Source organism: Manis javanica, chromosome 1 (genome assembly GCF_040802235.1).
Source record: "Manis javanica isolate MJ-LG chromosome 1, MJ_LKY, whole genome shotgun sequence".
In the NCBI taxonomy this organism is placed as follows: Eukaryota; Metazoa; Chordata; class Mammalia; order Pholidota; family Manidae; genus Manis; species Manis javanica.
This window is the reverse complement of record NC_133156.1, coordinates 205,358,946-205,373,260: the sequence shown is the minus strand read 5'-3', so window position 1 is coordinate 205,373,260 and position 14,315 is coordinate 205,358,946. Positions and strand designations below refer to the sequence as shown.

General features: G+C 46.5%; 1 protein-coding gene across 2 annotated transcripts in view; it reads left to right on the top strand.

Annotated features, from left to right (window-relative positions):
* The window catches only part of PRKCE (protein kinase C epsilon), a 511,493-nt gene extending 500,608 nt beyond the window's left edge, over positions 1-10,885 (top strand). Inside the window, exon 15 of one of the 2 annotated variants that reach the window (XM_073213595.1) lies at positions 7,652-10,885. In XM_073213595.1, coding sequence (XP_073069696.1) covers positions 7,652-7,798 — 147 coding nt within the window. In that variant the 3' untranslated portion in view covers positions 7,799-10,885. The remainder of the gene's footprint in view (positions 1-7,651) is intronic. The other variant, XM_073213598.1, reaches the window with a different exon arrangement.
* The last annotated feature ends 3,430 nt before the right edge of the window (positions 10,886-14,315 follow it).

Here is a 14,315-nt window from a genome sequence, read left to right as displayed (position 1 = left end):
GGACACTTAAGGGAAAATGGTCATCACTCGGAGCCAATGAACTTAATTTCTAGACCCATAGACCAGAATAACACTGCAGGCATTGTGTGTCTTTATTCCAGCAAAGCCATTGAAAGTCTCTGATATCATCCTCCTGAATAAGATGAAAAAAGTGACCATGGCTGGTCAATTCACAATGAATTTAACAACCACACCCCTAAAGTGTACTGGTGGGGCTGGGTGTCAGCTTTGCAAGAGGACTGTTTTTAGAGGGCAGGTCTAAGCACTCTGAGCCCAACCCTGCCTTACGTAATACTTTTATACACATCTTGATAGAGAGGTGGCAGGCATGCCAATCAAATTTCAGGATGACAAAAAGGCATAAAACGACATTCCCATAGTACTTTAGAGTTTGCATAAATAAGCTTGGTGTATATGTTCTCACACAACCCTTGGCAGGCTAGGCGTATTTGTTATCCCCACTTTCTTGGTAAATAAACCGAGATGCAGAGGGGTAAATTACAGAATTGTAATTTATGGTGATTTTGACAGTCTAGAAATAAATACCAAAATAAGAAATCAAGCTTAAATGTAAAGGGTTACAGTTGGATTCTAAAAATTAGTTTCAGAAGATTGGAATTTATATAGGTTTCTTAGGGCTGTCATAACAAAGGACCACTGACTGGGTGGTCTGGAACCACAGAAATGTATCGTCTCCCAGTTCTGGAGACAAGAAGTCTTCCATTTCGCTGTCCGCAGGGTCGTGCTCCATCTAAAACCTGCAGGGGAAGAACCCTCTTGTGCCTCCTTCAGCTCCGGGTAGCCCCAGGTGCCTGTTGGCTTGTGGCGGCATTGCCCTGTTCTCCACATGGCCAACTCCCTGTGTCTCTCCACACAGCCTTCCCCGTGCACATGTCTCCGAGTCAGCATTTCTCCCTGTCAGAAGGACACCAGCCATAGTGGATTAGGGCCCACCCTACTGACTTGATCTTAATTTGTTTACATCTGCAAAGACCTTACTTCCAAATAAGGTCATTTCTGTGGTACTAGGGGTTAAGATTTCAATACATCTTTTTCAGGAGAGACAACTCAACCAGTACCAGAGTTAAATTGGATTCATAAAACTAAGAACACCAATAATTTATCACAGCTACTTAAGAAATGATAAAGCATTGATAGTATCTTAGACATCAGTTTAATTTAAGAGTTCCCACCAAGTAGAGGATCCTGCCACTGCACATGGCATTGTTCAGACCAGAGTTAGGGATCAAACAGTCAGCTCTGACCACCACATTTGAAGGAGCAGCTGGATGAAAAGCAGGGAGCCCTCAGTGGCTTGGGACAAGATAAGTGCTATAGAATGTTCCATGGACAGCCCAGTGCTAGACAACTTCTGTATGTTTCGCTCTTTTTTCTATAAAGAAAATCCAAAAATATGGCCAGTTTTTGGTTAACAAAATCAAAGGTAGGGAAAGGGTAGGGGATTATGTTTAGAGAAATATCTAGGTAAATGATAGTTAACTTGAATTCTGTTCCAATCCTCATTTTGCTAGGCAACACACTACGCAGTTATACATTCTGTATTTCATTTAACTTCACATGTAAGTATGTGTGTATAAACATACTCATGTATACTCTGATAATTAGAATGTGTGGGTATAATGATTTTGGGGTTAAAAGATTTTGGGCAAGCAGTCTAATTATTTAAGTTCTTACTTTCTCTTTTAGAATATTTAAGAGAGGTATATAGAACATAGATAAGAATACTGACATTTCAAAGCTTAGGAGAATTTGGGTTTGACTGGTTCGGTAAATAAAATTATTTTGAGCAAATGCATATTAAACCCTGCCACACATACCCTGCTTGCAGTAGGTATCTGATGGGTTATAAGAGAAGAATATGATGCACATAAAATGCTAGAGAAGGGGCCAAATGTGTGATCCAGTAAGTGTTGTGGGGATGGAGGAGGGTGGGATGGGGTGAGACTGGTGTCAGGAAAGACAAGAGATGTTGGAACCTGACATGGGACATAGAAGAAAGCTGGCATTTTGGAGACCATATGGAGATGGCGTATCTCCCCCATTCTTGTCACATCCTTGGGAGAGAGGAACCCTGGGTTGTGGCCACTCTGCTACCTATGCTCTTGCTGGCACTCCAAGCAGAGATGAAGGGGTGGGCAGGGATGAGCAAGGTGGCTTTGTGAAAACCAACCCTGAGCCCCCACCTATAATATCAGGGAGTTTTCTCTGTGCTTTAGAATAAAGTCAGGTGCTGATCTGTAATCAGGGGAAGACAGAAACAGAAATAACTGGCTCTCTAAAGGCTTGTGTTTATGACTTCAGCACAGTAAGGGCTAGGGAAGAATTGTGCCAGCCAGACAGGAAACAAGTATGCAGGCTCCCCTGCCTGTGTCCACACTGGGGTCCAAACACCACCAGCACCACCAGAGCCTGCTGAGTCCCCAGCCCTCAGCAGTATTGGGCAATCTATAAGGCAGGCCCACTGGCTTTGCTCCTCAGATGCAATTTCCCAGAAGGATCTGGAGTGACCTGTAACTCTGTTTCCATAAATGCTGTCTTACTCCCCCACTGCAAGATTAGCCCCAGACCTCTGAAATCCAAGACCTTATTTTGGAAAGAATGCCAAAGGGAATAGGAATGTCATTTCCTCTTAACATCAACCACAAGGGTTAGGGACATACCCACCAAATCCCTAAAGGCCCCTTAGCCCATCTGTCTTGATGCAATTTTCCCAAACTCTGGTTAAGCCTATTTCTGTTTCCATCCTATACCAGCAGTCAAGGAACCCTAGTGACCCAACTTGATGGCTGCTGGGAGAGGAAACCCGTTAACTAGGCCCATGCCTGCCAGTTTCTCAGGGCCCTGTGGGGCTGCTGGGCTGGGCTGCCTGGCTCCGGGCCCTGTGTGAATCAGACCTCAGCCCTCTCCCCACTCTGCCTGTACTTCCCCAGATGAAAAACCTCTCTGGCATGACAGCTGCCCCTGGTCCTGAATCCAGGTCACTTTACTGGCTTTAAATAATGTAGCCACAAGAGCAGTGTGTTCATTCATTTTTCCAGCGATATTTATGGAGCACTTGCTATGTGCCAGGCATTTTGCTAGGATTGGATGGAAAAGTGAGTTCAGTCAAGTTCCAGCCCCCAAGGAGTTCAAAAATGAGTGGATAGGAGGACATCCAGTGTGATAAGTGCTGTGATAAGAGTTAGGACAGACTATGGGGCACCCATGAGAGGCTCGGAGGGATAGGGAGGCTTCCTGAAGGAAGGGCGTCTAAGCCAAGACAGGAAAGGTGAATGGAGCCAGCTCAGTGAGGAAGACATGGGACAGAAGGCAAGTGGGGAAGCAGGAGTGGGTGTTCCAGGCAGAGGATTAGCTATGCAAAGTCTTGGAGGCAGGAGGCCAGTAAGTCCAGAGGACTTCATGGTTCAGCAGGGTCTGGGAGGTGAAGCTGGCCACGTCAGCAGGGACAAGATCCCAGAGGTCCTTCCAAGTGGGCGAGTGTCAGAACTTGGCACTTTGCCCAAGAGCAGTAAGGTACTTTTAGAGATTCTAAAAGTTGCTAGAGGAAGCCTGGGATGTCCAGAAAGGCTCCAGCTCAGCGCTCATTCAGAATTTGGAGGCATGCAGAGACATATGAGTCTCAGTCCCTGCCTTCAGGACACTCTTGGCATTGATGAACAGGTCACATAGACGGTGGTGGGTAACACAGCCAGCTGTGCATGACACATGCCCACAGTGCACTTGGAGGGAGGGCAGGACCTCACACTCATTGAGTGCCCGTTATGTATTGGGTCTGCACTTAAGTACATCTGGCATCTCACTCCTCAAGGCAATCTGTAGGGTACCTGTTACCACTCCTGTTTTACAAATGGAAAGACCAAGGCTCAAAGAGTAACTTCATACAATGTCATATAAGTAGGAAGGGACAGGATGAAATGTCAGCCAGTGCTCTTTATGCTACTCCGTGTAGCCTTCCTTAAGGGGCAGGAGGGCCAAAGGATGTGAGAGGGCTTCATGGAAAAGAGATGATCTGAAGAGCTAGACAGTTAGTCTCAGTGTCACCTCTCAGGCCATTCAGTGTGTGTTAGGAGTCTGGTATTTAAACTTTAGGAAAGGCATATAGGATGACCAAGGATCAGGTAAGCAGGGAGAGTCTCTGGGAGTTTGCCCATTAGGATGCTGGAGTTGAGTCTTGCGCCTGCTCTGAAGCCAGCAGCAGCTTTTCAAAGAAAATCAGCGAGTCAAGGATATATAATCCCTGGATCTCTTCAAATGTGAGAATGGTGCACTATCTACATGCTGTGAATAGGGGATGATGTGTTCCAGGGGTATTTGCTTTGGAAAACTTCCTAAGTCCCTAAAGTTAAATAGTCAGGAATTGCACATAGTCAGGAATTACACATAGTGGGGATGTTGATGATTTGAATTGGAAATGAATAACTAATATGCATGTAAAATGTCTCCAAGGAAAATAGGGACTAGGCCAGGTTGTGTAAGGGAGTGGGTGAGTCAAGTGTGTTTTTCTATAGAGCTCTTGAGGAATGCCATTCTGAGGTGCCACCAGTGATTCTGGGACCCCAGGAAAGCCCAGAGCTGAGCTAGATGGCTCCCCAGGCTAACCCACAGTGGAGCCAGAGGTGCTCTGGGAAGACATCCTTGTCTGTGTTGACTGAGCCTGGTTCCCTGGTACACAATCAGCAAGCCATGAAATTTGGACATCCTGTGAAATCTAGCTCCATCACTATGCTCGGCTGACCTCAGGAAATGAAACCAGTTTCCATGACTAATGGGCACTAATGATTGAAAGTTGAAGCACAGACAAGCAGGTAGACAGGCAGAGCCAAAGTCAGAACACGTATAGATTTCCTAAGGTTCTTTACACATGCTCCTCACTAGCGACCAGTGAGAGGGGGGAAGGAAGTGGTCCTGCCCCTGGAAATGCAGGAGACCTGGGCATGGCCCATCCTTGGATGTTGCAAATTGAGTTTTCCTCCTGCCCTATTCCTTGCCTCTCTTCTTCACCCAGCTACGCCTCCTCCCCACTGGTCCCCTATGCTCCCCACCCCCATTGAGGATGTCCCTTGGTTGTCTTCTGGGATAATACTCAGTGCTCCCCAAGTCACTCCTCTCTGCCCTAATCCTCCTGAACTCATCACACCCAGCACAGCCAGCCGTACTCTGCAGCCACTCCTCAATCAAAGCAGCCCATCCCTCGTCTGATAGAGCTCTTCAGAAGAGGTGACACTATGCCTTTCCCCTCAACGGCATCCATCCATTGGACGCATGTGTCACTACGGAGATGGGCTTTGTGGTTCCTCTCTGAAGCCCCAGGCCGTGAAGGATCCCTCCCACCCCCGACCTTTTCCTTGCTCAGCACACACTGGAGCCGTAGAACAGATAGTCCTCTCGCTTGGGGGTCAGCTCTCTGCTTACCCTGCTCAAAGGCAACCCACACATCCTACAGCTGCAGGTCCTCCTTCCATCCCTGGGGTTTTCTGTGACTCCTTCTGTTTCCCATCCAAGGTCTCTTGAGACCTACTGAACTATGCTGCTCAAGCCCAGAGAGAAGATGTCAAGCAGGAGTGAGGGGCAGAAGTACTGGAAAGATCAGCTCATTCCCACTCTGTGCCATCCATCTGATTCTGCTCTCAGGCCAAGACAGTTTGAAACCAGATTCCCCTGTCAAGCCCACCCAGTCCACATTACCCATTCTCCCCAGCCCCTGGCCCTCCTCCACCACTCTGGCCTTGCTGGCTTTATTTCAGCGTAGCAGCTGTACCGAAATGTCTCCTAGTCGATCCTTGCTATGTCTTCCCATCTCTCTGGTGCCCAGCTCTCCAGACATCCCACACCATCAGAAGCATCATGCTGAGACCTGGATTTGAGTCTGGCTCTGCTTTCAAATGACCACACTTCTTTGGGCTAGTTTCCTCACCTGTAAAATCAGGATAATAATACCTGTTCGTTCCAAGAATCAAATGGGAAAATGTATGTGAAGGTGCTTTGTAAACTGTAAAGCAGCACTTCCCAAACCACGTTCTGCAGAACTCTCCTCTGGGGAAAGATGTTAAGAAGCTATTCGAAAAAAGGGGAAAAGAAAGTGTTACATCAAGTGTGAAGAAGGCTAACCTAAACAAAGGGAACCAGATTTCTTGACGCTGGGATGTATCGGAGTCTTTAATTTGCCAATGTGCATGGCAAATCTCCAAGAGCAGGGTACAAAATAAACCTTTGTCTGAAAACCACCTTTTTCATAGACTACTTATTAACATCTTTTAGGTTAATGGTTTCCCTAGAATATAGCATACATTAATGTTAGTCTTCCTACACATAATAATGATCTTCCCACATGACTTACTCCATCATCCAAGTCACTGTTCCTGGGGAACATCAGTTAAGCAGTGTCTGAAAAAGTATTGTAAGAGCTCTTTCAGACTTCTCGGCATTGTGCTGTGCCTGGTGGAGGAGGGGGCCGGGTATGCAGTCCTCCGCAGTCAGCCTCCACCCTTAGCCCTGTCATCCCCATGCTGGACTCTGTCCAGGCATCTTGGAGAGCCCATGAGTACATCTCTCATGTTCTTGCCCGCCACCTCTGTCCCATCTTTCTCCCTGCCAAGGTGACTTCCTCCTTCTCTACCAACATGATTATAACTCATTCTTCAAGTCCCAGTCAAGCCCAACTTCTCCATGGAAGTTTTTCTAACCACTGCAGTGTGTTCTAGACAGGAATACTGGCTCCCTCCTCAACCACAAGCCCCTAAAATCAGAGAGCATTATGCACACTTCCTGACTTTCTCCCAAAGCTAGGATTTGTTTGATTGTTGCCTTCCACCCCAGTGAACCATAAGCCCATTTTTGGAAACTTGAGCCCACACTTGGGTGTAGGTTCTTCTGAGCTGGGGAGTCAGTGGTGGGTTTTCTCCCATGTTCATTCATTCAGAAGACGCTTATTGCTAGGGACCCAGATTAAATAAGGCCCCTGCCTTTAAGGAGCTATTGGTAGGGATAAAAGCATAAACATTTCTTTGCAAGTCAGCATGTTGAATGTAATAATAGCAGTAATGTGGGAGCACAAAATAGGGTTCATGGTGAGTACAGGTAGGGATCAAGGCAGGCTTCCAGATAATGGTCCTGCCCTCCTACCCATACTCCTGCTTATTAGGGAGGCTGTCATATGGAGCAGACATGGCAAAGTTATGAGGTCTACCTACAGGGAAGTAAGACCACTGGATGCTTAGTGGGAAAGGGATTCAGGTTTGTTCCCTGGGTCTCATGGAGGGAGATCTCACTGGAGCCAGAAGGTTAGGGCAGATGCCGGAAGGGGAGTGAGCTGGGAGTGCTGCATCCCGCCGTCCCACACGCACACACCTCCACCCCCCAGCACAGTCTGTGGGAATCCCACTTCCCTGCTTTTCCATCATACCCTCTCACCTCTTCTTCCTTTTCACCTGGACTCATTCTTCTCCAAGTGCTCTGTCACCTCCTGGTCCTGGGGCCATCCATCGTTACCTCATTGGAACAGCTCGTGTCTGCTCTCAGTAGCTAGAGGCCTGCTTTGGCAAGAGGCTGGTCAGCACAGTGCCCACTCTCTGTGGGGGCTCTGGGGAGGAAGGTCAGCCTGGAGTCAGTGCTCTCTCTTTTCTTCTCACAGAAAACCAAAAGAGACGTCAACAACTTTGACCAAGACTTTACCCGGGAGGAGCCGGTACTCACACTCGTAGATGAAGCCATTGTGAAGCAGATCAACCAAGAGGAATTCAAAGGCTTCTCCTACTTTGGTGAAGACCTGATGCCCTGAGAAGTGGCTGCAGGTGGAGTTCGGTGATGCTGCAGGAAGGGGTGCCTATTGCCAGGGGCTGACGGCCGGCACTGCCTCTCCTCCCCAGAGCCCAACGCCTTGTCCACCCTCTATTTATTGCATCCCCACCCCGGGCCGGCTCCTCCCTGCTCCCACCTGAGGACCAGAAGGCACTCTCAGTTCTTGTCTCACCAGTAATGCAGAATCGCCATGGGTCAGCAGCTAGCAGGACACACGGCCATGTTGGAAAAAGCCTGTTCTGCTCCTTGAGGGCCCCAGTCGTGAAGCCACTTCACTTCTCTCACTGGACACAACAATGGAAGGAAACAGGAAGGCTCTGGCTCTGCTTCTGAACGGAGAGTCCCAACAGCTCTCACTAGTCAGCCCTCACTAGTCAGCCCTCCAGTCCTCCGCCTGCCATCCTCTGCCCTTCTGTCCAGGAGAAGGAATTGGTGCTTCTTCAGCATGAGGGTGGGTGCCCTCGGGGTGTCCCTGCAGAGGAGAGAGATGGAGAGGTGCACGGTTGGCTACCTGTGTTGGTTTGCTCCGAAATGGCTGATTCTTGCTTGCTTTGGTTTTAGCTTTGGGGCATGCCAAAGTTGTGTAAGCATGTATCTCGTGAAGAAATTTTGTAGAAAATGGAATTTGACTTTGAACTCATTAACATTTGAAAACTATATCATCAAATTTGCTTTCTAATTGGCCAAAAGAAAAGAATTCCAGTATTAATACAGGTAGATATTAAAGGGCTAATACACAGTGTGAAACCACTTGTCCATGGTGGCTGCTGTGAGTGCTGTAGTGGCATGGGGGCTGTAGGAACTGGGGGAGGGAAACAAGCAGTGCCCTGCAATGTAAAAGGTCTGCCTGAACACAGGCCACGCATTGATGGCCATGACCCTGGGGTTCCAGCAAAACTCCACTCCCAAGTTCTCTTTCCAGTTTGGCCCTAAACTCCCGGCATTAACTCTATTTATTTTCTGCAGCAGTGTGTTATTTTTTGCGCACTTCTACACAATGGTAGTACTACTGTGTTGTGGTTTTTAAACATTAAACATGTAAAGTTAAATATGAAATATCTGCTTTTGAAACAAGCAGAATAAGACTAAACATGGGTTATACAGAGGGTATCAAGAGACTGAACTTGCTTGAAAACTGACAGTGTGGCAAGATGTACTGGGAGTTTTGTTTCTTTGTGACAAGCAGCACAACTCATGGGGACACTATTTAATGGACATGATGTTACCTCCTGTAGATACGCTGACAGTGTTACATTCTTTGATTTCCAAGGGTTCTCTGTGGCTTTGTGTATATGTTTCCTGGAGGTCATTTGAATCCCTATTTTACTGAACTGATTTAGCAGGGAATGGAATCCATTCCAGCTGTTGCACGTGGATTTCCCAGCTGCCCCTAAATATATATACTTGTGACTGGCAAAGTGGCACTAATGAAGCTTTTTGCCTTTTGTACATTTGGGATTTTTGTATATAGTGTTTGCTGCAAGGCCTGTGGAATTAATTCATTGACTTTAGAGGTATCAACTGCTGCATGTTCAGGCATATTATAAAACTTTAGTCTATGAAAGAATAATTATAATAATGTCCAGGTGCAATACTCTGTAAGTGTATTGGTTCAAGTTACCAAGAGATAGGATGTGTTTCTTTCTTTTTTTTTTTCTTTGAGAAGGGGTCCTTTGTATTGTTTATTTCATTTTGATTTTCGTTTATCTTAAAAGATGTAAACAAATATTAAGCTATATTAAATCTCACATATAGTTCTCCTGTGCTCTATTATGCCCTGATAGAGATGGGGAAGAGAAAGGAATGTTTTTGATAGTGGTTTCAAAGCTTGGACAGCGACTAGCTCAAGCCCACAGAGAGATGGTGTCCATATTTGCATCCAGCTGGTTATAGCCTTGTTACTAATGATAACAGTCAGTTCTTTTTTGTTTTTCCTTTTTAAAAACTCAGGTGCAATTACTATCCATTCTTACAATCATTTCAAATATTATTCTGTATCAATTTGTGTGTTTGGCATACCAGTGAAGTGCTGAAAAAAAGTAGATTAATTCATCTTCGGTAACTTGACATACTGGGGAGAGACTCTTCTGGAGTCGAGTACAAGCACAGAGACATCTTCATGGTGGCATCATCTCATTTTTTAAGAAGACACGACAGTCCTGCCCACGACATTCATGCATCACTACTGCTCTCTGCTTCCTTCCCCAGGATAAACTTGGAACAGCCAAGCAAAGGCTCTAACTGCAGTGCCCCCTGGCCTTGTCCAAGGCTGTGGTGGTATCCCCATGTCTGCAGGGGTTAGTTCCTTCCTACAGGACCACCTGCACTTTTGCTGGGAAGTCAAATAATACTACATTCCACCCAGCAGCTCTAAGCTCTAGGCAGTAAATTAGGGGCTCAGCTGGCCACAGATGCCACCATGCAGCACCCAAAGTCTGGCTGGAGCTGCCCAGGTTCTCACACAGGCCAATTCAAATCCCTGTAGTAGAGAAAAAAGGCCAGGTGTTCCTTGAGTAGCCATTGTTTCATTTCAGTTTTCACAAGAGTTTGGAAGCAGACATACCATTACATTTCTGTGGATTCTTTCTAATCTCCCTAGCTCTTTTTTTTTTTTCCTGTTAGAGAAAAAGAGTGCAAAAAAAAAAAAAAATTGCCAAAAAAAATATATGAAGGATAGCTGTTCTCCTGTGTTCCGTCATTATGGACTTTGTGAAGTGGAAACATAATTTTTTTCCTCCAAAGGTGAAAACAATGCATTCTTGCTTAAAAAAAAAAAAAAAGAAGGCCAAAAAAATTACCTCTTTTTAAATTATGTGCAAAATAATTCTGGCTAAATAAAATGTATTCAATTTTAGGGTTTTTGTTATTGGTTTTTTTGGGGGGTTTTTTTGTATTGTGATGCTTCATTTGTACATTTTATTTTTCCCTTTTTGGATGTAATTTTAATCTCTTGCCATTTATTAGTGTTATTTCATTGTAAACATTATTGTGCCAAATGTACTGTATTCAAAAGGATGTGAATGTGTATTGTTTCAGAACCTAATAAATACAATGATGTTAAGTCTTAGTTCTCAATCCCAGCGAGCATTTTTGTCTCCTTTGTGAATGGCATGGTGGCACTGATGAAGCTCTTTGCCTTTTGTACATTAGAGATTACAAACTGCAAGCCCTACGCATGGTGTCAGCTCTCCCCATGTTCTTTGAAGATGCGCAAAGGAGGCAAATAACAGTGTTTGTCCCCCACAGCCTCACCTCTGTGCTCCTGGGACCACCACCAAAGGGAAGAAGAGGGCTGAGTAGATGGGATGTGGCTCTGGGCTGTGTTGCCTTGAGTGAAACTGTCCCGTCTGCTTTCAAGTGCTGGGAGACAGGCAAGCAGAACAGGCAGCACCTTTGTTTTTGTCTGGCTAGAGGAGCACACTGAATCTTCTTGCAGCCAGTGCCCATTCAAGCCTCTTGAGGACTCAGTTTCTCACCTGCCCCTCAGAACTTCAGGCCTTTGAAGTCCAAGAAACTCCTAGGATGGGAACCCCTTGCAGACTGGGTCTGGAGCACAGACTGGCCACTGAGTCTCCGTGCTTAGCTGAAGCCCACCTCCCCTGTGCAGCTGGTATTCCTGACCACCATGGTGACTTCTACTCTGTCCAGGTTCCTCCTTCACTGTGGGGCTCCTTTCTGCCACTCATGTTGCCCTGGTTCTGCAAGGCTTCTCCTCTTCTTTATCCAACACAGAGTTTTCAAGAACATTTGGAACTCAAAAGGATACTCCTGAGTACACCAGAAATGTCAATTAGCCAAACTCCCTACTCCTCAAGAGTTACAGAAGTGACTAGAATTTACTGCTTGTCATCCTAAGGTGAGGGGATGGCCTAACCTGTTAGTCACCATTTCAGCCTTCAAAATCACTTCCATAGGCCCTCTGCCCTCATCATCCTGAAAATACCCTCCTCTCAGCTTACCCCTCTCAGCACCATCGCCTGCCTACCTGGAGATGACATGCATGGACCTCCAGACCCACCCCAAGAACAAGGTTGTGTTTATCACGTATTTTCCTCTCTGATTCAGGCAATTATTTCTAAGTAAGTGTTTTCCCAAGGAGAAGCAAGCTTCTTACCAATTAATTTAAATAAAAATCAGGAGAAACCAAAGAACTGTTGAGTAAAGTCAGAAGACATCTCCAAGCATTCCACTGAATGACATTATAACCAGTCTATACCTTTCTTGCCTAATGGCCCAGAAGAGAGAGCTCTGAAGTTCTGGAAATGAGGGAACTCATCCTCCCAAATCTGTATGCTCCACAGGTCACATTGAAGTATCAGCATCCCCAGTTTGAAACCTCTCTCCCCACCCCCAGCCACATTCCAGGAGAGAAAGCCACCATCAGCAGGCCTGTTCCAGGGAAGCCATGGCCACTGGGCCTGGCTGGAGTTAGGAGGCTTCTGAGCTGCTTCAGGAAAGCCTGTCTATGTGGCTGTGCCCCTGAACTGAAAAACAGCAGGTCTAACAGATTTCTTGCAGAAGGAATCAATGGGGAGTCTGCACCTTCTCTGTTGCCTTGTACCTGGGTAGTCCAGGGCTTGGCTTACCAGGTGCCTCAAGATCCCCATGCAATAAAATTACTGGACCACAAGACGTGTGTTGTCATGGTGTCTACAGTGGCAGAGAGTGGGAAGAAGGCATAGAAGCCACATTATTAAGTCTGTTTTTTACTTTAAAGTACTTCAGCTCAAGTAATCTAGCCTGTTGGAAGAGCAGCATAAGGCAGACAAGAAGGACACAGAAACCTTGCCAATGACACCAGGAAAGTCCACAGGGGTCAGGTTTGCATTATCCAGGGGCTTCCTGGAGGAGGCAGTGGTGAGAGGCACTAAAGGATGAGGAGGATGAGGGTAGGCAAAGGGCAGAGGGGCTTCTGGGTGGCCACTCAGCTTCCCGTGCCCTGGAGGGGCAGCAGGGAGGGAGGCCTGCTTTCCAGAGCAGCACTGCTGTAGCCTCCAATACTGTGCAACATGAGATTGTCAAGGTCATGGGAATCCTTCACAGCAGGCTGCTGGTCTTTGCAGGTGGGACAGTCTCCGAGAGTGCCCAGCCCAGCCCTTTAATAAAGGTAGCCTTGTCCTCGTGAATGGTGGGAGAATGCAGGCTTCTTGGCCTGCGCTTCCCCATCTATCAGGTACACGCTGCCTGATGGTTGAGAGCAGGTCAGCCCTGGCTTTGGGACCCAAATGCCAAGTAAACAATTCCAAATGTCTCGCCTCTCAGGCCTTCTGCTCACTGGAGCAGGCAGCCACCCAGGTGCTGTTTTGTGAGGCTCTGCACAGGCTCCTTCCTGGCACCAACTGCAGAATCCCACCATTCATGCTTCCTTCTTTAGTTTTTAATCATTTATCATTATCCTCCTTGTTCCAGACACTGCACTAAGCACCTCACATAAACAATCTATTTAAACCCCACAAAAATCACATGAAGTAAATACTCTAATTATCCCCATCTTATAGTGAAGAAACTGAGGCTCAGAGATTATATAATGTGTTTAGTTCTTACAACTCCATGAAACTGTCGTGTTCTTATGCCCATTCTCTAGATAAGAAAACTAAATTGCCCAAACTCTCAGACCCAATGACAATTTAGGTCTATTTGAACAGGACAGAAAATATTTATACACAGGACAGAGGACATAGAACTATTCATTCACTCATTTATTTCACAAATGTTCTCAGAGTTCCTACTATGTACCAGCTATTCACCTGGACATTAGTAAACAAAAACAAAAAACCTACATGCTTACAGAACTTACAGGGCATGGGGGTGGGGTGTTGACAGATGACAGACAACAGCAGTAAGACCATCATGTGAATTATATAATGTGTTTAAAGACCCAGGCCACCCCAACATGTGAAGCAAGAATGCAAATGGAGGTCCAGACTGTATGGCTGTGTATTTTTTAAGTTAGAAATCAAGCTACTATTAAATAAAATGTGTTCTAGCCCCATCTCTTGGCAAAGATACCTTAATGACCACCTGGAAGACCAGGTTTGAATTTCAAGAGCAGGAAGGAGAGAGGAGGGCAGAATGAAGGAGGAGAGAGACGGGGAGGGAGGAGTAGGTAGCAGGCAGTGTGAGGCCACTTGCTGCTCAGGTGAGCAGGGGGCCTGGCGACGGCCCTGGCCTAGATGATGTTAGTCAGGTGACTGCCTCCAGCAATTTCAGCTGCTCTAAGAGGGTCCACACCCAAGGGCCCATACTAGTCGGCATTGTTCACTAAGAGACGAGCGTAGTGACATGAGAGACAGATGAAATCAGAGCGAGGGCTGGGCTGGATGGCCCCTCCCCATCCTCCCTTGCTTAGCCACTTAGCCGAGGCCAGCTGAGTAAACCCCACCAGGGGATGGGGTCACACAGTTTTGTCCTGGCCAATACCTCCTCGAATGTCATGGTCCATGCTAATGTCCTTACTAAATGGCCCTGCTTTCCTCTCCAGCCATCCCAGCTGTGCA